Source organism: Rhagoletis pomonella, unplaced genomic scaffold (assembly GCF_013731165.1).
Source record: "Rhagoletis pomonella isolate Grant_MI unplaced genomic scaffold, Rhpom_1.0 Rhpom_scaffold_00014, whole genome shotgun sequence".
NCBI lineage: Eukaryota > Metazoa > Arthropoda > Insecta > Diptera > Tephritidae > Rhagoletis > Rhagoletis pomonella.
In genome coordinates, this window is record NW_023458568.1 from 12666015 (window position 1) to 12691347 (window position 25333).

The 25333-nt window shown below is 39.7% G+C and overlaps 1 protein-coding gene across 1 annotated transcript in view; it reads right to left on the reverse strand.

Annotated features, from left to right (window-relative positions):
- The window catches only part of LOC118749145 (nuclear RNA export factor 2-like), a 96350-nt gene that overhangs the window by 63420 nt on the left and 7597 nt on the right, over positions 1 to 25333 (reverse strand). The window contains exons 4-5 of the mRNA XM_036483913.1: positions 19664 to 19801; positions 19455 to 19601 (exon numbers count right to left, since the gene is read on the reverse strand). Of these exons, the coding sequence (XP_036339806.1) occupies positions 19455 to 19601; positions 19664 to 19801 (285 nt within the window). The remainder of the gene's footprint in view (positions 1 to 19454; positions 19602 to 19663; positions 19802 to 25333) is intronic.

The following is a 25333-nucleotide window of genomic DNA, read 5'->3' on the forward strand; positions in this document are numbered from 1 at the left end:
AAGTAATACTAGTAATTTTCACTCATCTGCTTAATAAGTAAATCTTGTATCAAAATAAAGAAAATTGTATTGCGAACAAGAGAATATAAGGTTGTCTGCGAAAAAATGTGGCCAAAATTCCGGTTGGCGATCTTTTAAATCAAAAAATACTGTAAGACAAATCTCAAGATTTGAAATTATACAAAAAAGGCCAAAACGCGTTTTTAAGATAAGGTCATTTTCCCCCAATATATTTTCATTTTTATGAGAAAATTCAAACGTTAACAAGGGAAAAATAACAGACTTTTGTAATTTTTCTGCATATGTATTAAAGCCGTTTCTTTTGTGAAAAAATCGCGGTACTAACGATGAAAATCGATGGATTTGTGAATGGTCAAAAGGTATTAAGGCATCTAGTACCGGAGTCCCGAAATCCCGGGATCAAGCCCCCGGGATCCCGGGATATAATTTACTACCAAATTAAAATAAAACGACAATCAGACACTGTAATGGCATACAAGAATTATAAAATGCAACCCTACACATAATCCGATAACATATTACAATTCTAACACTACTATTCTATGTTATATTATAGATTAGATATATATGGGGCATTGTTTTTATATCGGACACAAAATTTGGTGTCAGAATTTCGATTGGTTTCACATTTTTCCTTTTTTCTTCGGATATATGATCGGTCAAATTTTGGTTTTTTTCGTGATTCTGACTAAGTAATCATGTACTTCTTCAAATTGTTATATCTTGAGTTCTGTTCATCGTAGAGACTTCATTGTTGACTCTCACAAAATAAACCACCTCGTAATAAAAAAAAAAATATTTTAAAAAGCTCCCATTTTTTGGAACTTGTTTTTTATAGAGAATTAAACAAGAATTACGATGGTGTAATTTTAAATCCCAAATTTACTGGTCTTTACTATGGAAATAAATTAAAAAAGTTCAACTGTTAATAGCTAGGTTATTTTTAGGACAATCATAACCATCATATAGAAAGCCCGTTTCTTTATATTCAAAACGACGATGAGTAGAGCCGGAGATATAACGATTTGAAGAAGTACATGAATGGTCAGAATCACGAAAAAATTCGAACTTTGACAGATCATATCTCTGAAGAAAAAAAGAAAAAAAAATGCCTCGAATACGTGTTAGCTTATTTCATGTATAGAACCCATACAAAATTTTGAAGCGAATCGGAGACATGAAATCATATTTTTTTACGAAATCCGTCCGAATTGTATATATACATTAGTATATATACATATGTTGTGGTATACTAATATTACTACACATATATATATATGTATATGTATAAATACTATATGTGAGTGTACAGATGATCTCCTATTTTTTACTTTTTGTAAAAATGACTGCGACTGTAATATGAATGAATTTCAATTCCATAGTTTTTAGTTTATTCAGTTTTTAATTAGCTTTTTAAACTGATATAAAACAAAGACATTTATATCTCTTTGCTTAAAATACAAATTTATTTTTATTTCTAGTATTCGCACTAAAGAAAGACTACAAAACTACATAGTTTGTTAGCATATTTTTATTAATGGTAATAATATCCCGAAATATCCCGGGATCCCGGGATTACCACCTTAAGATCCCGAAATCCCAAATTTCAGAAAATGGTCCGGGATTGGATGCCTTAATGTGTATGTATGTATGTATGTGAGAGAAGCAACGACAACCTTACCGTCATGCGGTGGTGAGTTTTCTTTAACACGAAAATCCCATAAGATGGGTCGTGTCAGATGACACGGTATACGATTTTACGTCGGTGGCTGGTTGAGTCTTATGTATTTCTCACAAAACTTTATCTTTAAATGAACAATTTAAATAATATTACAAACTACATAACATATGCTTCAAACCAAAGCATATCAAACAGGTAATCAGGGACGGTAATCATTATGAGTAAAATAATTTAACTGAGCATTTAATCATTATTTTATGATTTGTATTTTTTTTCACTTAAAAATAATAATTATTATTGAAAAATAATAACTATTATTGGAATTTTTCGCGGAAATAATTGTTGGAGCGTATTCTTGTTTTCGTACGAATCGAAAACCATGAAATTTTCGTATCATTTTCTATTTAAAATTTAAAATTTTGGATTCGTACGAAAACAAAAATACGCCTCATTATTTGATTTTTATTTTTTCGATCACAAATGATGATTATTTATTTATTATTTTATGATTTTTATTTTTTCGCTCAGAAATAAAAATTATTATTGAGTTTCATTTTTCCACTTAAAAATAATGATTATTTATAAAATTGAAAAGGCCATACAGACACAATGTACTGCAATTTTGACATGAATAAATTTTTGGACTTAGGCCCCTTATGAGTTGCATTCGATCTTCGACTGTGGTCGAAAGTGCTGATCGAACGAATTTTCATTTGGTATTATGGCGCCCATTCGATGAAGAATAGCGCTATTGTGAATTTCGCTCGTTTAGGTTGTTCACAATAGTATATTTTTCACCGCTGAGAAGCTTTGTTTACAAATAGAGCAAACTAAATAGTGTGCTTATATATATGTACATTAAAGTGGTCCAAAAATGTATGTAAAAAAAAATAAGGTCGGATTTTTAATGCCGCCACCCCCTAGGATTGTTATATACCGAAAAAAATATACCCATATTTTTTTATTTTGAAACAAAAAATAATTTAGGTAGTGCTCAAAGCGCTCAAAGTTTTCCATGCATTTTATATGGAGAAAAAACATCTTTTCGTAGAAATAGTGTAGAATTCTTGAAAATCAATATTTTTCGATCGGAAAACTTTACTTATCTTCAGGAGATTCCCAGTAATAATACTCAATTGTTTCTTTAACAATTGTTTCATGGTAACTATATTTTAAAGGTCCTCCAAAGCCCTTAGAAAATGCAATGGGAGACCAATAAAAAATCTTTAATCATAAAAATGGTTAAATAAACAATTGGACATTAGTCTCCTGAAGAGAACCATAGTTTTCCGGTCGAAAAATATTGATTTTCAAGAGTTTTATACCATTTCTACGAAAAATTGTTCTTTCTCCATATAAAATACATGGAAAACTTTGAACGCTTTGAGCACTCCCTAAATATTTTTTGATTTCAAAATAAAAAATAGGGGTATATTTTTTTCGATATGGATCAATCATAGGGTGTGCCGGCATTAAAACTCCGACTTTATTTTTTTGGACCACTCTAATGTACATATGTAAATTTGTGAAAATTAAAATGGAATAAAAAAGAAAGCGAGTTTATAAAAACGTGGTAAAAAAATGTTAATTAGTACAGCGGAGTTCTGGTTGTACGATTCATCAGACGATGAGAGCTTAGAAAACTCGCCAGGAGCAGAAAACGTTTAAGAGAGTTTAAGTGCAGTCTTTCGAATATATTGTGACATACAATATATTTAAGAAATTTTGTGATCCAAATCTATTTAAAATATATTAAAACTATAAACAGCTCTATGATCTTGTTCTCAAAGATCGTGCCAACAGCGTATTAGGATTTTCTTTCATAAGTAAAACCAGACTTTCGAGCTTGCGTTTAGTATTCACAACGTTAGAACTGCATGAAATTAATAAAAATTGTTTAAAATTAGTGTCTAGCCGCCAAAAAGTAAGAAAACAAAGACAAAATCATACATTTTTCACAATTTTCTAACACTTCGTTAGACCAACGAAAGCAAAATTCTGTTCGACAGAAAATTTGATACTCAACAGAGATAATAGCCTTAGATAAAAAACAACAGTTAAGCTCTACCCAGAATTGCAGCGGATGACGGTTAATTGCTGTAAAAATTAAAATTCGCAAAGGCATATGGAATGGCTCATAATTGCGGCGGAAGCGTTTTTACCGCCGACGTTTTTCGGTTGATTCAAATTTATTTCTATTTTTACCGCCCAGCGGGAACGACACAGTGTTTATTGAATGTTGATTGTAGTAATTTCTATTATTTTCACAAGTTTTCCAGTGTTTTCATCCATTTTTATTTCCAGCAAATCTTCATACACGCACGTACCGAAAAAATATTCAATTTTAACAATAATTTTCAAATTGTAAAGTTTTTCTATCGCCAACTAAGTGAAACTTCATAGATGATTGTGCTTTTAATTTAAGTCTCTTTTTATTAACCTCTAACTTCTAACAATCAGATCTTTTCTACACGTGTCGTTGTACACACATCTCCGCTGTCAGTAGTAGTTCCAAGTTGTATTTTCGTCAAACAGGCAGACGTGTTTTTCTCAAGCTCGCGGTTATCTTATAACTTAAATTTTTACATTGTGCGATAGTGACACGATTAGCTCTGATCGTCTTGCTTGGACACTTTTAATACTTTATTATTATCATGCCGTGTGGATGTGGTCAAAAATTTGACCGTAACTATCAACAAAAAATTCAATGTGTCAAGTGCAGTGTAATTTTTCATCTAAAATGTGAAAATCTCCTACCGGCTGACACATTGAATCAACAAAAAATTCAATGTGTCAAGTGCAGTGTAATTTTTCATCTAAAATGTGAAAATCTCCTACCGGCTGATATTGAATACATGCAAAAGTCTAACAAGCAATATTGTTGTAAAAAATGCACAAAAGCGCGCCGAAATTCTATTCCCGCATCTCCCCCTCGCTCAACTACTCCGTCCAAAGATGTTGTCTCGGCTACCAACAACTCCGCTAGTTCAGCGACCGCAAATAACTCTCCGCTGCCAGCTACTTCGGTCGCCGAGGGAGCCCATATTTTAACCGATTGCAACAAAGAATTAACTTTGCAGGCTGTTCTCAACGAACTTCGATCTCTTAGATCTGACCATGGGGGTCAAGGCTCTTGATATTGCTTCATACGTGTTGTAATGTTCTGAGTCAGGAGCGGATGGCTCAAGACCGACCATACGTGGCGACGAGTCACACCCTGCGAGAGGTGCCCCTGCTTTTACTGAATATGGCGGATCTAGAGAGGACAACTCGATAAAACCCGTAATTCCGAGTGTCATCCGTACCGTGCTTATGGGATGAATGGCACTGCGTAAGTGTGTCTTATAACGGTGGCCTCCAGATACCTGGCGCCCTCTGGTTGTAAGAAGTCTTGCTCGGGATATTGGGGGCTATGTCCCAGCTGACATCCCTTCCCCCATACTCGTGGGACACACATGAATAGTAAAAACAATATAAATCAAAAGCCAGAAGGAGCTGCACAGCTCCAAACAATGGCCAATGCTGGCCTTTCGACTTCTGTCGAAACAGAAACCATCGCTACAGAACTACTGGGGGCGCATAGTCCCTCGTATGACGTAGAGATGGTGGATACTAGCGTGAGACAGGATGCAAGTCCCGTCAGAACGCTATCTGATATATCGCCGGAGGATGAGCAGAAGTTGCTTGCCTCTCCGGTGAACAACCCATCTCAAGCTCGAGAGCGGGAGCGGCTTAGCGGAGCCGGTCGGAAACGCCTCAAGCGGTACATAGAAAAGGGAATGAGCTATGAGCAGGCTAGAGAAAAAGCCAAAGAACCCGTTGGCCCACCACGGAGGGAAAAAAAACTCTCCAAAAAAGACCTAGGTCTCTGATAGCTCTACTCCGCAGAGGCGATCCCCGAAGAAATTTGCCAAATCCAGTGAGGGATCTGCAGGGGGCAGGCCAGCTGGGACTGCATCTGTGCCCACCGGGGAGGCAACTGTGCCGCATGCACCTGCAGATTGTCGCGGGGAGCCGGTTTCATTTAGGGAGGCACTGTGCGGAGTGAAGCTGGGTTTAGTCCCAGGGGACTATCCAACCACAGTGTGGTCAACGGATGAGCTCAAAGCTATCCAAAATGCCATCCTCAGGGCGGTCAGGAGCAACACAGTTAGCGCTGTAAAGCCTATCTTCAAGGGTTGCACCTTCCACTCGGGATGGCTATCCATCAGTTGCAGAGATGCCGCGACCGCGGGGTGGATACGGAACACTGTTCCAAAGCTGGCACCATGGAAGGGGACGAAGATGAAAGTGGTCGAGGAGGCAGAAACACCTCGCCGCATCATTCTTGTGGGACTCTTCCCGGAGCTGGACAGCTCTGCCAGTGAGGATGCGCTCAGTCTGCTTCAGGCACAGAATGACGGCCTGAGAATTCCGGACTGGCGCATTCTGAATCGAGTACGCAGGTCAACAATGGCGGAAATCACCATTGCAGTTGACCCGCTATCAGCGGACACGCTAAAGCACCGCGGGAACGTGGTAAACTATGGCTTTGGCGTAGTAAAACTTAGGGAGAAAGCCAAACCGTCGATGCCCGTGGTAGACAAAGATGCCGCCGGCACCGAAACCCTAACTCGGAGGAGCAACCTTGCTGCTCCAAAGACGTCATCGTAGCTCCCAGGCAGCTACCCAATGACACGCAAGTGCAGTAGAAGTCATCGAAGGTTGGCACAGAGCTACACGTAGCATACAAAGCTCCAACAACGCCTCCGAAAACAGCAACAACAACATGCCCGACCCTACAACAGGTGCTGGAAGAAGCCCAAAAAAGCGTCGGCCCCATCGCATCCCCAAAGCCTGCAAAACGGCAACCACTACATGGCAGCTCCAAAGCGGCTATGTCCAGCCGCAAAGGCAAGGGAGATGCAAGGACGGCCGAAGAAGCGGTCTTGCTGAAGGGCAACAGGGGGAAGAAGGTGGCTGCTCGCGGCCGAAAAGACCGCAAGTAATGGCACCTCACCCCAAAAACTTCACAAATCTGAGGCACATTAAATGCCTCCAAGTGAACCTTCACCACGCGAAAGCAGCATCAGATGTTTTACATAGGAGGTTCACAAACGAAGGCTTAGGTGTAGCCTTCATCCAGGAACCCTGGATATTAAGAGGTGACGTCAAAGGCCTTAATATAAAGGACGGTAAGATCATCTATGCCGCCAGCTGTCGCCCAAGAGTGGCGATGCTATTATGTAAAAAACTAACGTTTCTCCCTCTTTCACAGTTCATTACGGCAGATCTCGTTGCGGTATGGGCCAAAATTCCTACTCCTAGGGGGGTGCAAGAGGCAGTACTTGCCTCCGCGTACTTCCCGGGTGAGGAGGAGATAGCCCCGACACCTGAGGTAAAGGCGCTTACGGATCACTGCCGGCAGAGTGGTATACCCTGGATCCTCTGCTGTGATGCAAATGCCCATAGCACTGTCTGGGGGAGCACCGACACCAACAAAAGGGGTGAGTACCTCCTTGAGTTTATAAGTAGTTATAATATAAGTATTATAAACCATGGCAATGAACCAACGTTCAGGAACGCTATTAGAGGGGAAGTCTTAGATCTTACTCTAAGTAGTCAGAACATGGCAGCGTCTGTCACAAACTGGCGCGTCTCAGGGGAGGTATCAATGTCGGACCATATGCACATAGAATTCGACATTGGCCACTTTCCTGAGCATGAACTAGTTTTTAGAAATCCCAGAAAAACGAACTGGGAATTCTTTCCCTTTATCATGGAAGAAGGTGGAAACAGCCATGGTGGTCAAATTACGACTGCGCACGAGCTTGAAACTGAAGCTGAACAGCTTCATTCAGACATTGGAATAGCTTTCAATAGTAGCTGTCCCCAAGGAAAGGTAAAATCCAAACGTGATGTGCCTTGGTGGAGCAAGAAGCTTGAGCAAATGAGATGCCAAGCCAGAAAACTATTCAATAGAGCAAAGAATACGGGTGATTGGAATCCGTACAAACTTGCACTAACTTCTTACAACAAAGAATTGCGGAAATCCAAAAGAGCTAGCTGGCGAAACCACTGCGAGGAAATAAAGAGCCTCCCAGAGGCAGTACGCCTCCAAAAAGCTCTAAATAGGGAACACAAAAATACGATCGGCACTCTAAAGAAACCAGATGGTAGTTATACTCAGCATCCGGGAGAGACCTGCAGACTTCTGCTAGACACTCACTTCCCGGGCTGCAAAGCGGGCTATTATCTACCGGAATTGGGTGTCCCAGCACGCACTTCTGGTAGAGAGCAAAGCCTTGCAACTAAACTTACCACGGTAGAAAGAGTGCAATGGGCGGTATCTACCTTCAGCCCATACAAATCACCAGGACCAGATGGGGTCTATCCTTGTCAACTCCAACAAGGTAGTAACTACATAGCCCCAGTCCTCTCCAGACTATACAGAGCGTCGCTCCTACTGGGTCACATTCCCAGTAGATGGACTGAGGCTAAGGTGGTATTTTTACCGAAGGCAGGTAAACCGGAGCAAATGCCTTCATCCTACAGACCAATTAGCCTCAGCCCCTTTCTCCTAAAAGGCATGGAGAAAATCTTGGATCAACATATCAGAGAAGTCAACCTAGCGGAACGACCACTGAATAAGAACCAATTTGCCTATCAACCAGGCAAGTCCACTGAGACTGCCATTCACAGCCTTACATCGAAAATCGAAAAGGCTCTGGAGTCTAAGAACATAGCCCTTTGTGCCTTCATTGACATTTCAGGGGCTTTTGACAACACGTCAAACAGGGCAATAAGAGATGCCCTGATATGCAAGGGAGTGAGCCCCATCATAATAAATTGGGTGCTTTCTATGCTAAAAACAAGGAAGATCAGGATGGAGCTGGGAGGCACGAAAGAATCGATTACAGCCACAAGAGGTTGCCCTCAAGGGGGTGTACTCTCTCCTCTTCTGTGGACTATGGTTATAGACGAACTCCTGTTCCTACTGAACGACCATGGCTTTGAAACACAAGGATATGCAGACGATCTGGTAATTTGTGTAACAGGGCTGCATGACGAAACGATCTGCGCATTACGCAAAGATGGTGTGACACCAAAGGATTATCCATTAATCCTACTAAATCTATTCTGGTTCCGTTTACCCGGAGGAAAAAGTTATCCATGACAGAATTGACTCTGGGCGGCACTAGAATAGGGCTCTCAAATGAAGCAAAATACCTGGGGGTGTGGCTAGATAAGACACTCACCTGGAATGTACATTTGAATGCAACCGTAAACAACGCAATCAGAGCCTTCTTCGCATGCAAGCGACTTTACGGGAAGACATGGGGACTCTCCCCCAAAATGACTTACTGGCCATTCAACACAGTTGTGAAGCCGATAGTCACCTATGCATCCTTGGCATGGTGGACAAAAGCGACACAAAGAACTGCTAGCGCAAAACTAAGCAAACTACACCGAATGGTGTGCATTGGTATAACAGGGGCTATGCGGACCTGTCCTGCTGATGCACTTAGTGCTCTTGTAGGCATACCGCCCTTCCCAATTCTAATAGAGAGGGAGGCCAGTCTCTCGGCACAGAGAATCCTAAACACTTCCGAGTTAAAAACCGGAAACATGACAGGTCATATGAAGGTCCTTATGAAATTCACAAATGACCCCATAATGCATATGAGGGACTCAGTAGCTCCGATACTAGTAATTTCTAGGAATTTCAAGGTATCTCTTGCGGACCGAGCATCCTGGAGCACAGGAAACCCCTACACCAAACCCGGAGCTGAAGTTTGGTACACTGACGGATCAAAACTTGAAGATGGAAAAACTGGAGCTGGTATATTTGGGCCGAATTTTAAAAGATCGATACCAATGGGCAGCTACCCCACCATTTTCCAAGCAGAGATTCATGCGATCGATATCTGTGGCAGAGAATGCCTCAGAAGAGGCACATCCTCTAAAAACAGCTGCATTATGTCGGACAGTCAGGCTGCCTTGCTAGCACTGAGGTCCCACATAATAACATCCAAACTAGTGTACGACTGCCTCAACACCCTAAACGGTCTTGGAAGCAAGAACACAGTATTACTGGGCTGGGTGCCGGGGCACGAGGGCCATGACGGCAATGAACAGGCGGACCGCCTAGCAAAACACGGAGCTACCACACTATTCCATGACCCGGAACCCTTCTGCGGGCTCACCAAAGCCCACTTAAGGGAGGTCATAAACAAGTGGGTCGACAAAAAATTCGAAAGGCACTGGAATGAATGTCCGGGGCAAAGACAAGCTAAGCGGTTCATCTGTCCATCACAAGAAGCTTCAAAAAAGCTCATAAATCTAGGCAGGGAGGACCTTCGAACTCTCACTGGGCACTACACGGGACATTGTTCCCTGCGTTATCACCTCAGTAAAATGAATCTTTCAGACACGAGCGTCTGTCGCTTCTGTGAGATGGACGAAGAAACGCCAGAACACATCCTTTGTGAATGTGTTGCTCTCGCTAGACGCAAACTCGCTCACCTAGGTGGTACAACACTTAATCCATTCGAAATATGGAACAAAAAGCCCACCGAAGTGCTAGCTTATATTAAAAGCCTTCATATATAGGGTAAAGGGCCACGCACAATAGACCACCCTAGAGGTCGCAGTGCTCAAGGCTCATAATAATAATAATAGATCTGACCATGAAAAAACTATCTCAATAATTAGCTCTTTGTAAAGCGAAAAGAAATTGTTGATAAAAAAAGTTGAAGATCTGCAGATAGAAGTGCAAGCTGTTCGCCGCAAACTTTGTGATTTTGATGTCGCTGCCACAATCCCCTCTATTGCTAATGACATAAAAGATATCCGCAACGATTTCAATAAAATGCACAAAGTTATTACTACAGCCTCTGGAAACGGGCAGGCATATGATATACACTCAACGCCGCCACTTTTACCTCCTGCTCCACCTACTTCCTATGCTTCTGCTGCTGCACTTCCCTTGCTGCTTTGCGGAATCCCAATGTCTACAATAAAGCGAAAAAGCAAATTTCCTTCGTTGTCTGTATCTCCTAACAACCAGCCAGGGCAGTCGGACAACGATGACAATTTCATACCTGTTGGCGCTAGGAATAGAAGAGCAAAACGGAATGCGAATAACACTGTTGTTGGACGCAATGAAAGTCGCGTGTTGGATGTAATTGTCAATTTAAAGTGGGTACATTTGTCATATTTCAATACCACTGTGACCGCTGAAAACATTATAAGCTACGTACATGATCACGCTGCTATTGATAAGAGCGATCTGAGATGCTATACTAAGGCATAGCATGCATAGCATAGAAAGATGCCGAAATTGAAGGACTGAAGAGAGTATCGTTCAAACTTGGTGTAGCAAACAAATATTACGATAAACTTTTCGACCCATCGCTTTGGCAAGAGAACATAAGAGTACGGCCGTTCATAAATTTTCCAAGAGAAGAAGAGAAACCGCAGCAGGCCTAGCGAACGCCAACGCTGTTAGTAATTCATCGGATACTGCAGAATTCCTTCTCTATTATCAAAATGCTGGTGGTGTAAGAACAAAAATACTGCCATTGTTGTTTTTTTCATCGTCGGCTCTCTATGATATCATAGTCTTAACAGAAACTTGGCTTTCTGAATGCCATCATACTGCAGAAATGTTCGATTGCCAAGTGTATAACGTATATCGCAAAGACAGATGTCCCCGCACAACTGGTCTATCTAAAGGCGGCGGTGTACTTGTTGCCGTTCGTTCGAGTCTACCCAGTAGGCAAATAACCCTGTCCTCTGAAATGAGTTCAGACCAGAGCCGCTTCGATATTGATCAAATTATTGTGAAAATCGTTATAGAAAATTGCATGAATTATTCATTGCAGTAAGTTACATACCGCCATTAAGTCCAATTGAATTGTATAAAATACATACAAGTAATTGTTACTCGATATTGAATAGTCTAAATGATAACCAAAACATTATAATATTGGGTGACTTCAATTTGCCAAATGTTAAATGGTGGTTTGATGATGACGTTAAGCAATTTTTGCCATATGTTGTAACAAGCGAGAGTGAATGTGAGGTACTCGACACCTTTCCTGAGTTTAACCTCTCTCAAATTAATAGAGTTCATAATGACAAAAATGGTATTCTTGACTTAGTGTTTACTAATAATGATCTTAAATCTGACGTCGAATCCCTCTCTTCACCCCCTCTTTCAAACTCTATGCATCACAAAGCACTTTGTATACGCTTTGAATTTATAAATTATTTAAAATCACTTATTTATAATTGTAAGAACTATAATTTCACTACAGCCAAATTCATTGAGATATCACGCTCCCTGATTTCTGCTGATTGGGAATCTGCCTTAGACAAAGCTCTATTGCCACAGGCCTACGACGTATTTCGAGACAACCTGGAAGCGGCAATTGAAAAGTTCGTACCTATGAAGCCAGTAAAAAATTTGTCCAAACCAGCCTGGTATAACTCTAATACCATGTCCCCACCAAAAAGTTAACCATCTCAAATCGAACTTAACCACATCACTAACTATTGCTGTCCACACTGCGGTTTGAGGTTTATAAAACAGTACAAATGTAAAGAACAGTGTTCGGCCCAAAAATCGATTCAGGACTAAATTACTGCAAAAATCGGAGCAAAAACCAATTTTCCGTACTAGATTGAATTTTTTATTTTTGTTTCTGACATTAACTGTTTGACTAAAATATTTTCTACTCATGCAAAATAAGAACGCGAGGCAATATAAGGATAATATATTACATATTTAGGTAATTTTTAGCATTTTAAATATAGTAGAACGTATCTAACACTTAATTTTTTAAAAAGCAAACCTTTTCTACTTTATATAAATTTAACTCCTCATATATTTTTTAACAACTTAAGTAAAGTTCTGCATCCGCCAATTTGTGCAGCCATACATCAAAGAATAACGATGTTACTTTATTGACGCATTGCTATGAAAGAGTTACTTTTTAACAGTGAGATTTGGCTAACTTTCAATTTTTTAACTGAAACCGGTGGTGAACACTCAAAAAACGGCACCAAGAGGGGCATAGCATGAATGAAAAAAACGGAATAGATTTGAAGTCAAGCGGAGTAGAGGAGTAGATTTCAAATTTTTTCAAAAATTGGAGTAAATCTAATTGATCTTAGTGGAGTCCAAACACTAGTAGGGAACGAATTCTTCACATTTTAACGCTAATGACCCACAGATGGCGGGCAAACACAGGGTTGTATCAGACTTTCGACGTGGTTTCGAGTTGGTTAGCTTTTAACCATCTCAGTGAAATGTTTAAGTGCTGTAATTTTTATATGGCGAAACTACTAAATCAAGTGGGTTATCGGGATAACCAACTCAATAGCCATAACTACGTGGTTAGCTTCGGTGGGGACATGGTATTAGCTTATTAATATAAACAACAAGAAAACTAAGGCGTACAAGCTGTTCGCAAATCGAAAGACAATTTTGAACTTTTTGAAGCCTATAGTAGTTTACAAAGAGTTTGACGCTCTGAATAAATTTTTATAGCAGAGCTATATACTGAACATTGAGAGCGAAATAAGATTAAATAGTAAACGGTTTTGGCAGTTTATAAACAGCAAAAAGAAAAACACCGGAATTCCTGATCTGATGCATTATTTGGGTGAATCCTCGACGGACGTTCAAACTATTTGTAACCTGTTTGCCTCCTTCTTCCGATCTGTTTATGTTCCTCAGTCTGAAACCGGAACAGTCAATAACCTACATAGCAGCACACTTGTGCTTAAAGGCTTACAGCTTTCAGCTGAAGAAGTTCTAGCTGGCCTTTTGGATTTGCCAAATGACCCAAATCCTGGAGAAGACGGTTTCCCTCCTACTTTATTAAAGAACTGCGCTTCGGCGTTAGCTTTGCCTCTATCAACTATTTTTAACAAATCCCTATCATTAGGGGAATTCCTACATAATTGGAAAAAGTCCTTCATTATACCTATTCATAAGTCTGGGAGCAAGTCGGACATAAAAAATTATCGTCCAATCTGTAAAATTTAAAGTATACCAAAACTTTTCGAAAAACTTGTCCATGATAGGATTGTTTTCCAGATTTCTGGGCTCATATCGCCTTATCAGCACGGATTCATTAAGGGTAGGTCCACTTCTTCAAACTTGGCCTTATTTTCAAATTTTATTTTAAAACAATTCGAAATCGGTCAACAGTGCGATGTCATTTTCACCGACTTCTCGAAAGCCTTTGATAAGGTGAGTCATAAAACACTACTACGAAAGCTGGAATCAATTGGACTTTATAATAGCACGCTCAAGTGGCTTGCATCTTATCTTGCTGATAGGACCCAATTCGTCCGTATAAATAACACTAAATCAGATGCGATTAAAGCCACTTCTGGTGTACCACAAGGCAGTCACTTACTTTTCTTCATCTCTGTCAATGATATTCCCGACGTTTTCTTAACATCTCGTTGTCTAATGTACGCAGGTGACTTGAAGAAATACAGTCACATTGGAAACACGTCCGACTGCATTAAACTTCAAGATGACTTACTCAGATTGCAAGTATGGTGTGATGCTAACTGTTTACCTCTCAACGTTGGTAAATGCCAGTATATGTCCTTCAGTAGACGTAAAGTGACAATTGACTATCATTATAGGTTGGGCACTGCCACTGTCACTAAAATTTATGAAAAGAAAGATCTGGGGGTCATCTTTTCTTCGAAAATGTCCTTTTCTAAACATATAGATTTGATGATAACCAAGTCCAGGTGAGTCAAATGAATTCCGGGACCTTTTCACTCTCAAGAGCTTGTAATTTGCATTTGTAAGATCCAATCTTGAGTATTGCAGCATTATTTGGGATCCTTTCTATTCGGCTTCATCCTTAAGGATTGAGAAGGTCCAGAAACGCTTTACTACATATGCCATTCACTCCCTGAATTGGAATTGTAGTATGCCTAATTATAAGAGTAGGTGACTTATTCTGGCATTGCCGACATTAGAAATGCGTAGACAAATTTCCTCGATAATGTTTATTAGGGACATAGTAACGAGTCATATCAATTGCCACTTCTTGCTTGAGCTTATTCATTTCAATTGTCCTGCTCGGGATCTCAGATTCAGCGACATGTTCTATTTACCTTATTGCAAGACCAACTTCATGCTTAATGAGCCGCTTACACGTTGTCTGAGGCAGACTAACCATGTTTGTAAAAATTTAGATGTATTCTCAAATTCTCGTGAGTGTTTTAAATCTAAACTAAATCTCAGGCTGCATTTTTTAAATTGTAATTAGTCTATCTGTTTTATGGTAGGTCTATGTTTACACATTTTTATTGTTCATTATTATTTTTTAATTTTTTAGTAATCTATTTGAGTTGTACTCTAATTGATGTATTAAATAAATAAATATCTGCTTTTGATCAGTCACTATGATTACCTTTCTTCCTGCCAGGTACTGATGGAAATGTTTGATGCCACAAATAATTGAGAGCGGTTCACGATCAATCTGAGCGTAATTACACCCAATGTCCATTATGCAAATGCAATGAGCCGCTCTTCTTTGTTACGGCAAGCTAACACTGCACCTACTCCATATGGTGATGCGTCACAGGCCAACACTAAAAGCTTTTTTGGATCGTAATGTATTAGCAGGCTATCCGAGTTTAACATTGCTTTCAAATTATCAAAAGCCTTGTGGTGTTCTTTTGTCCACTTCCGCCGGGCCTTCTTGTCAAGTAGTCGATAAAGTTCTTTTGCTTCTGTTGCCTTATTTGGTAAAAATGTGTTATAGAAATTCAATAATATAGCTTTGACTTTATCTCTTCTTGGTGAGACACCCTGCTTGCTAATATGGTATCCCGAAAAATCTAATTGCGTTTGCCCAAAAAGACATTTGTCTTTGTTTACTGTTAAATTTGCTTCTTCGATTCGATTCAGTACTGCCTCTAAGTTTTGAGAGTGCTCTATTCTATTTTTACGTGCAATAATAATGTCATATCCAAAATCTCAGGAAAAGTCCCGGAGCTGCTGACACTCCAAACGGCAACCGCTTCACCTTGTATAAACCCTTGTGGGTGTACAATGTGAGTATCTCCGCCGAGATCTCGTCTACATTTAACTGTTGGTAGGCTTGCTCTAAGTCTAGTTTTGTAAACAATTCTGCTCCGGCGATGGCCGCTTTTACTTTCGAAAAAAGTGGTAGGGGATAAGCATTTGGTTTTATCACCGCATTGACCGTATTACGGTAATCGCCGCAGATTCTTATATCGCCACTCGTTTTGAGTACGGGGACAATCGGCGTAGCCCATCGCGAAAAGGAAGTAGGCTCTAATATTTCCTGTGCTATCCACTTCTCGATTTCTTTTTCGACAGCTGGTATCAACGCAATGGGGCAAGATCTGATCGAAAAATAGGTTCTGATCCCGGCGTCAGCTCAAGTAATATGGGTGGTTCATGGTGTGCTCCTAAAGCTTTACTAAATACTCTGCTGTATTTGAGTTTCAACTCGTTTTTCTCGGCTCCTATCACCTCCAAAACGATTCCTAACTCTGGAAACCAATTTCTCCCCAGGTAAGCTCCGACCACTACATGAAACTTCCAAAAGTCTCTTGTTATTAACCTCTAGCTTCTAACAATCAGATCTTTTTTACACGTGTCGCTGCACTCACGTCTCCGCTCTCAACCTCTATTGCCTATTCTTTGTCTTCTAAAAGTTGTAGGGTTGCCAAAGAATACCGCACAAATCAAAACGACAACTGACGGAAGCCGTCGTGCGCCGCAACTGTGTTTACTCTGATGGATTTCACTGCGGCAACTGTACAGCTGTTCACTTGCCGCCGACCGCTTTAACGTCGTCCGCTGTAATTCTGGGTAGAGCTTTACTGCTATACCTAAACAAAAGCGTTAACGCCACGTCAAATGCAGAAATAACACCAACAATAAGATTGGTTTGTGTGTAATACGAAAATGACAGTTTCGCCGTTTTCTGCAGCCAACTTTAATACCTAACGCCCTGTCAAAATCGCATTTCCCAACCGCTCAACGTTGCCGCCGCGTTGTTTCGGTATGCTTCATACAAAGTGTAAAGGCATGAGAGTTTTTTGACATCCATACAACGCTGACGCTTTTGTTTAGGTATGGCAGTTACGTGTATATTGTTGTTGCTCTGGTATTTAAAATGTCAAAAGAATAATCTACTTTTATAAAAATTATAGTAGGCGATGTGAAATATAAATACAAATTTAAATAAAAAAAAGTTAATAAAAAAATCATTCTAGAAGCAACAAAACATCCTTTTCAGCGTTTATGTTCCCATAATAGCGTTTATGTTCCTGGGTTAAGCAAAAGTTCCAAAGTCTGGTTTTCAATTACCTTTTTTAAAGATTCACATGCAAATACATTTTGAGCCCAAATAATCAAATCAGCTGCCACCATCGATTTAATATGGAATGTTTCAACTTATGAAAAAGGGGTTTTTGGTTAAAAGTTCAGATTTTGAAGGTCATTTGAAAATTTTGAGTACCTCTTTTTAACATTACCAGATATACAGTGACGAGCAAAACTGTAACATGGAGTAACACTTTTTATTTCAGCCACCGCTATCTTTCATAGTTCTAACGACTTTCATAGTTTTGTTGTATGTTCTTATTGGTACACCCCTACTCCCGCTCTCATAACGATTTGAGGTCAATCCAACAACAATAAAAAAACCTGGAGACAAAAATGTAAGTTAAGGCAAATGTTACAGTTTTGCACTCATTCTCAGTTTTGCATTTTACAGTTATCTTTTGCTTAGTTGGAAGTCAGATGACTTTTTTCTGTATTGTAATTTATTCAAGAAGTGATCACCAATAAATAATATGGTTAATCAGGAAACATAAATGTAAATAATAGATTTACTGCGGAAAGGCGGGACCGCAGGGAAAGTTGCAAAAAATTGTGGAGTTTGCCACATGAAAATGTTAAGACCGAGAAAAAATATAGCCTAAAGTGTTACTAAGGACAAAGGAAGTCTGTCAAAATATATTTCAGTCCGATATCTTGTGAACTTAGTAGCAAGTAGCGCTGCAGGCACTACTACAGAAGCGCTTAAGGTATTAAAATTGAATGCAAATCAGTAGATAGTGAGGCGAAAAATTGCCAAATTGAGCAAAATGGATCATAAAAGAAGAAAAAAGCAAATTTTATCAAAATACATGTGCCAGTGTGGCAGCGTTTTGCTGCATCGCACGAAACCCGGACCGTTGCCTATTGGGATATGTTAGGCCTTACAGAATGCAATAAAAAACACATTTTTAAGATTTATTTGAGGGTTATTTAGTCTGACAAGACTAAATTAATCGCTTTCAATCAGATGGCCGGGCATGGTATTGGATCAAAGGCCCAAATTAAGCCTAAGCGCATCATGTAAGGCAAACTGTGAATCACAGTGGTCGGTCAATATTAGTTTGGGGTTGTATTTCAAAAATGTTGTTGATCCGTTTGTACGCATTATGCCTAAGGAACAGTATCTGTTCAAATTTCAACAAAATTTGCAAGATGTAGTCGAAAAAATTAGAGTTTCTGCTGAAAAAGCAACCAAAACACACTGCACATGTTCGCGAAGACTGGAACAAAAGCATAAATTTGCTAATTTGAAATGACCTCCACAATCCGAGGACCTGAATCTCATCGAGAATTTGCGAAATCAACTAAAAGCGCATCTTACTAAGTATCCAAGTCCGTCCAATGGAGTACATGAGCTGTGAAAGCACACCAAGGATATATGGGAGGCTATACCTCCAGAATTTTTACAGACATACACATTAGGTATGCCAAATTGCAACCAGGAACTAAATAAAGCAAAAGCATACTGAACATTGTGTTAATAATTGTTTTTTTTTGTGAAAATTGTAAAAAAGTTATTAAAAATATATGAGTGCAAAACTGTAACATTTGCCTTAGTTTACATTTTTGTCTGCTGGTTTTGTTAATGTTGTTGAATTGACTTCAAATCGTTATGACAGAGGAAGCAAAGATGTACCAATAAAAATATACAACAACAGTATGAATGTCGTTAGAACTTGGAAAGATAGCGACAGCTGAAATAAAAAGTGTTACTCCATGTTACAGTTTTGCTCGTCACTGTACGTAAATAACGTAGGAACCACGAAAAAGTATATTCAATACATTTTTCGTGGTTGTATAACCCCCATGCTGAAACCGTACATTTGACTTCGCTAAGAATCGTATAACAGGTATGCTCAAATCCGCGTTGTCGTATCGTAATTTCGAAGTTTTGTCATAGAAGCTAAATGGATTAGAAGCACATCTTAACTAAATTCTTAAAGCATGTTCTTCCTGGGAGGCAAGTGCAACTTCCTTACAAATGGCTGTTGTTGTTGTAACAGCACAGAAATTCCCCAAAGAGTTTTTGGGGAGTGTTGCTAGAGTGACAGTTCTTGGCCAGATGTAAATCTGGGTCGTTCCGGTTACGTAGACCCGACTGTCATGGGAACGCCTTACAAATGGCTAACAGACACTGGTTTTAGATTTCACTCTTCACCTGCAATCATAAAATTTTTTATTTGTGTCAAAATAGCTGTATGAGAAATTCGAATTTCTTGTTTTTGGTTGGCAACGCGGTAAATAGTTACGGCCGAATTACTGCATACCATTTTTATATATTGCGGAGCGGAGCTCTGAATTCGTAACTACGAAAATTTGGATTTCAGCATGGGGGTGAGTGTTATTTATAATTTACCAAACGCTCATTACCATGATAGCATGCCAATCACTACTATGTAGAAACTTTATCATATCTTCTTTATTACTAAAATCAACACGGTAGCCATCTTTGTCAATGTCAACTTCGTAGTCCATCGGTGTATAGTCTTTTGATAAATTCTCAGCAGGTATTCCATCCTTCAATAAAAAAGTAAACAGTTAAAGAAAGTACTACAGTAAATTGAATTATATTTCCTTACAATGGCCTTGAAATTTTTAAGAACAGGTCGCATGCACTCAGGATAGTTGCTAGATTTCGTTACCGGGTTCCCGGCTAACATTAATTCGTCTGCCTTCACGTCGTTCAAATCACGGCATACACGAGATGAAGAAATGATCTGAATATGTAACATATGCATACATATGTATGTATGTATATTAGGGTGTTTCGTTTTTAGGCGATATATCGCACGTTTAATAATATAACGAAGTATTTCAAAATTTCAATTTTTTGGGAAAACTCAATCAAAGTTTTATCAATTCATACAGTTGGTATACAACTAGTAATTTTTAGCAAAAAAAAAAAAACCGACTTCAACTCCCATATAAAAAAAAATATATATATATATATCTCATGATCCGCTGATCGGATCTTAACCAGATTAGTATGGAACCACCTCTGAGACACTACCTTTCCGATGCAAAAAGAACTATCGAAATCGGTTGACGTGGGCCAAAGTTATGCGGTAACATACATAAAAAAAAAAAAAATATTCCGACGAACTGATAACCTCCTCCTTTTTTGGAAGTCGGTTAAAAATACAGATGGAAAACACATATATTCGCCATATTTGGGAAGTGTGGTTATCTATTAAACGGAACATATTCTACTTATCAAGCTTATTATATGCATAATGAAATCTCCAAAAACGTAAATTTTGGGTTACCTTCTCTATATTATTAAACGTGCGATATTTCTTTTTTCTGTGCTACCTGAAAATCTAATACATACTTAATAAAAAATTATGCCGTTTTTTCTAGGTCTCTTTTATACCACGGTGGCGCTGTTTCTGACAAGTTTACATGTCGTGAATGTTACTGCTGAACGAGGAGTTCAATAAATAGGACGATATAACATACATAATACTTATTACAAGTTGTGGCAATGCATAGGAAGACATTTAATTTATTATTAACATTTATCTTTCCAGCTCTATAGCTCTAAGGCAGAGCTCGGGCCATCTTGAGCCACAACTGGCGGGCTGTGGACGGCCTAAATTTAGGCTAGCTGCAAATAACCAATAAGCAGCCCCTGACTAAGACCGGTAAGAGTGGAGGGCGTGGCATAAAAGACCACAAAAGCCCTGCAAACTTAAGCGTCAAGGCGAGTCGATGCCGCTCTTAAGTAAGCGTCCCCAGCCCCATCGGGGTTGCACCGAGGGAACACTTACCCAAGAGAGGGAGGCAACACGCGACGAGGGATTTCCCAACAGCAGATAAATACTGGTGGGGCCACCCTGGTATATGCGGTTTAAGGGCCCGGCAGCACATGCGTCTGTACACCAGTAGGTACAGCTGCAAATGTTACGCTTTATTTTTCATAAAGCAGAAGAAAGGAGAGAAATAGAAATAGAAATCCAGTGCATGTCTGACCGGTATCCGGCGGTGCACTCGTCAGCGTCTGACGCAATGCTAGGTGCGACTCCGAGGGCACACTCGTTCTCGATTTTTACGGCCCGCCACCCTGCACGCGATGCGCTGGAAACTTTTTATATGGAAAATAACGCAAATCAAAATGTAAAAAATTTTGAGTCGGAACCAACAAAACAGGTGGTGCAATTACCGTACAAGAAGACCCTTTCAGGAGATCGTGATACTTCAAAGGTCACCTTCTCTGGCAGTTAAATTAACTCCCAGCTGAAAAAGAGCAGGTTGGGACTAGCATTTCAAAAATTATAGCTTCAGGACCTGCAGTCAACTCGACTCCAATTACACACCAACGCGAATCGAAACACCCACCATGAGCGCAAATGTAAACTGTGATACAATACAGAAGTCTACCACGAGGAAATCAGGTTTACCGCGCCAAGATTTTATCGGAAAAATGCGTTTGGAAGAAGAAGAAGCTTTGTAAAAATGTCTTAAGTGCCTTCAACCAATGAAGACGGCCTTGGTTAAACAGACAAATTGGTATAAAAATGGGATCTTTGAAATAGACGATCTCTTTGACATAATATCTGCAAGCCGAAGGAACTGGCAAAGAGCAGAGCAGGAAACACGGCAAATTATGTATACGAAGATTGTCGATACGCCAACTGTACCGGTCCACGAAAGGGCAGCTTCAAGTCCAGCTGACGCAGAAAATTGCAAACGAGCTAAGGAAGGGTATCCAAAAGGAAGGACGTTAAGCCTAAAAAGAATCGACCAGATAACCTATCGGTTCAAAATCGCGGACCAACAAGAGATAATGGCAAAAGCAAGAAGAAGCTCGGAGTCCGACCTCCCAAACCAGACGCGATACTGATTAAACCAGCAGAAGGATACAGCAACGCTGACGTGCTAAAAATGTAGCAAAGTGAACCCGGACGATGAAGTAGGCGCGCGGAAAATACGGAAAACAAAGAAGGGCGCTATCCTACTTCAGCTAGAAAAAGGTGCCAAAGTCGGAGACCAGTTTTGCGACTCAGCAGAGGAGGAAGGACTCAAAGAGAAGTTGCGAGACTTTGACGCCTTTACAACCCAAGACGTCCAAGTAGTACTAAAGAAAATTGCTCCAGACGCCGGAACTATTAGCGTTACCCTTACGAAGCCAAATAGCCGAGAACAAATGCGCACATTTGTCAAATTACCAGCAGTATACGCTGGGACCCTCCTAAAAGCAGGATCAGTCAAGGTAGGGTGGATTAAAACACGCATCCGCGAGGCCAAAGGCATAAAACGATGCTTCAGATGCTTCGATTCGGCCACATGCAGTACAACTGTAATGGCGAAGACAGAGAAGCTTATGTATTACCTGTGGTGAAGCAAACAATAGGATAAAAGAATGCCGAAATAAACCGAGGTGCTGCTTTTTTCTAGAAGCCAGAGAAAACGCAGTTGGCCATACAGAAAAAACTGTGCCAAATAACAGGAATTTTGCAAGCCAACATGCACCGAAGTAAAACTGCAGATGAAATATTGAGTCACATCGCGGTGGACAAAATTATAGGTGTGGTGCTTACAAGCGAACAATACAAGCAGCGAAACGATGGAACTTGGCTCGAGGACAGGACCCGCACAGCGGCTCTGTGCTTAACAAACATAAGCAACCAGTGTTTTAATCAGGGACCGTAAACAACAGTTACTTTTTTTCAACAGCTAAACTTGGCCAGATATTTTTAAGTCGAAAATAAAAGTCCTTTCCTAATAATAAACAAACTGCTTATCCAAATTAAACAAGTTTGGTATCAACTGAAACAGGACTAAAATAGCTTCAAAACTGAAATATTTAAACGAGGAAAGCCAGCAGAAAGCCAGCTATTGAAAAATATTTAAATAAAAAATGTTTTTTAATTACCGTAGAACAAACCTTGGTAGCCTTCGATCGTTATTTCTGTTTAAAAGCTATTTAAGTCCTCTTTTATTTGGTACCCAATTTGTTTAATCTGGATAAGCGGTTTTTTACCATCCGGAAAGACTTTTATTTCGAACTTAAAAAATATCTGGCCTAGTTTAACTGTTGGAAAAAAATAACTGCTATTTACGGTACCTGGTTTTAATGCTTTGTGTGGATAAAAAATAACCAACACACTCATGAGTTGATATCTAACACCAAATGACCAGATTGAAATTTTTCAAAGAAAATTAGACCTCATAAAAGATAAAGCCCTAGAGATCGGCGGAAACATTGTAATAGCAGGCGACTTTAACTCGAAAGTGGTAGAATGGGGAACGACATCAACAAATTCCAGGGGAAAACGAATCCTAAATATGGCAGCCCGGCTTGGACTGGTTCTAGCAAACAGGGGAAATACTCCCACATTAAGAAGAATACGCTGCGTAAGGCCATCCCGGACATTACTCTGGTCTCCGAAGGATTCATAACTCGAAGAATTTACCACCAGCGACAACAAATACATACGTTTCGACATAGAGCAAGCAAATCGGCCAGGCTCCGTAGGAAAAAAAGTACTAGGAACTTCCAAGTTAAACTCACAAAGGTTAATCTACAACATCTGCAAAACTAACCTATCAGACCAAGACATTGATGCCAAAAAACTATGACAACGATTGTCAAAGCCTGCAACGCATCCATGCCCAAAGCCAAACCATTCAAGAAAAGAGCTGTATACTGGTTGACGGAGAAAATAGCTCTTCTTCGACGACTCTGTCTCCAGAGAAGGAGAAAGCTTACTAGAGAAAGGTGTTACAACCAGGGCTTCGGAGCAAATGTTTCTTTTTTATCGCTCCGCTCTAGCTCCGCTCCGGTATTTTATTTCGCTCGGAGCTCCGCTCGCGCTCCCAAAAAAGCGTTTTATTTATTTAATTACTTACATAAATATCGATCCCCAACCGTCCAAAAAATTATGATCCCAATGTATTTTGTCTTGTAAATAAAATGGCAGATAATAACCCAGCCAGAAAAAATCTGAAAATGCATCCGAAAAAGGAAAAAAGTGGATGAAATGCGGATTTTTGTCCGTTTACCGATTTCGTTTTTTGATACTTTGACGATACGAAAATTGCTACGTAATTGGCTGTTTTTTGAAAATTTTCTTCTATTTTCGTTCAATATGCTTTCCTTCACAAATGTTTTTTCATGGCCCGAAAAAAATCAAAGAAGCGCCTGAAGTCATTCGAACCCGACACTTTCAGAAAGCTAACAAATACTGCCACGATCCTCTGTATGCTCAGCCACTGCTGACTACGTATACATGCTTTCAAATGTTCAGCTTGGACGAATAAAATACAATTATTGCTTTCAAATAACATCATCACTTTCGAACGTTTTCCGGATATGAAAATGAATGAAAATTGTAATCGTTTTCTGTTCATTTCCGGATACGAAAACCGCACGTTTTTTGACTTTTTTGGATACGTAAATGAACAAAAATTGTAGTCGCTTTCCGTTCGTTTCCGGATATGGAGAATTGTACGAAATCGCACTGTTGGCAAAATTTACATTTTTGTGCTAGGTGGGAATAATGACTTGGCTGTTCTGGATGTTGTGGAAATAGTCTTGTATTTGCAGATGCAATTGCATTTGCAATTTTTTTGCTTGCTGTCATGGCGTGCATTTTATTGTTGTGAATTTACAAATGCACCGAATATGCAAATCCAAGAGCATATGCACAAGATCCTGAATAGCCCTATTGTTTTTTATCGCCGTTTAAATTGGCGAGGCAATTATCCCTTACTGCTGGGTATTGTGCAATGAACAGTACTGTCAAGTAAAAATATAACGAAAATTTATTTAAAACTGTAGTTTTCAGTAGCAAAAAAATTTAGTAAATTTAATTTTCATTAAGGAGCTAAGGAGCAAATAATTTTGTTTAGCTCTTTGCTCCAGCTCCGCTCCAGCCAAAATCCTTTGCTCCTTAACTCCTTGCTCCTTTGCTTCGCTCCGCTCCGAAGCCCTGGTTACAACAGTCACAATGGAAGAGTACAAGACAGCTAAAAGGGACTTGAAAAGGGCAATTCGGAAAAGCAAAGCGAAAAAATTGGAGCAACTTCGAAACGGCGTAAATACCAACCCCTGGGGTCTAGGCTACAAAATAGTCATGCAGAAACTTGGGACCTGTCAAAAGAAACCAACTCTCAACAGCAAAATGTATGCATTTTATCGTAGATTTATTGTTCCCCAATCACCCAACAAGAGCAGTCGACCCGGAAGTTATGCAGCCCGAAGCACTCCCACCTCTCACAGAGGAAGAACTCAAAACAGCCCTTAA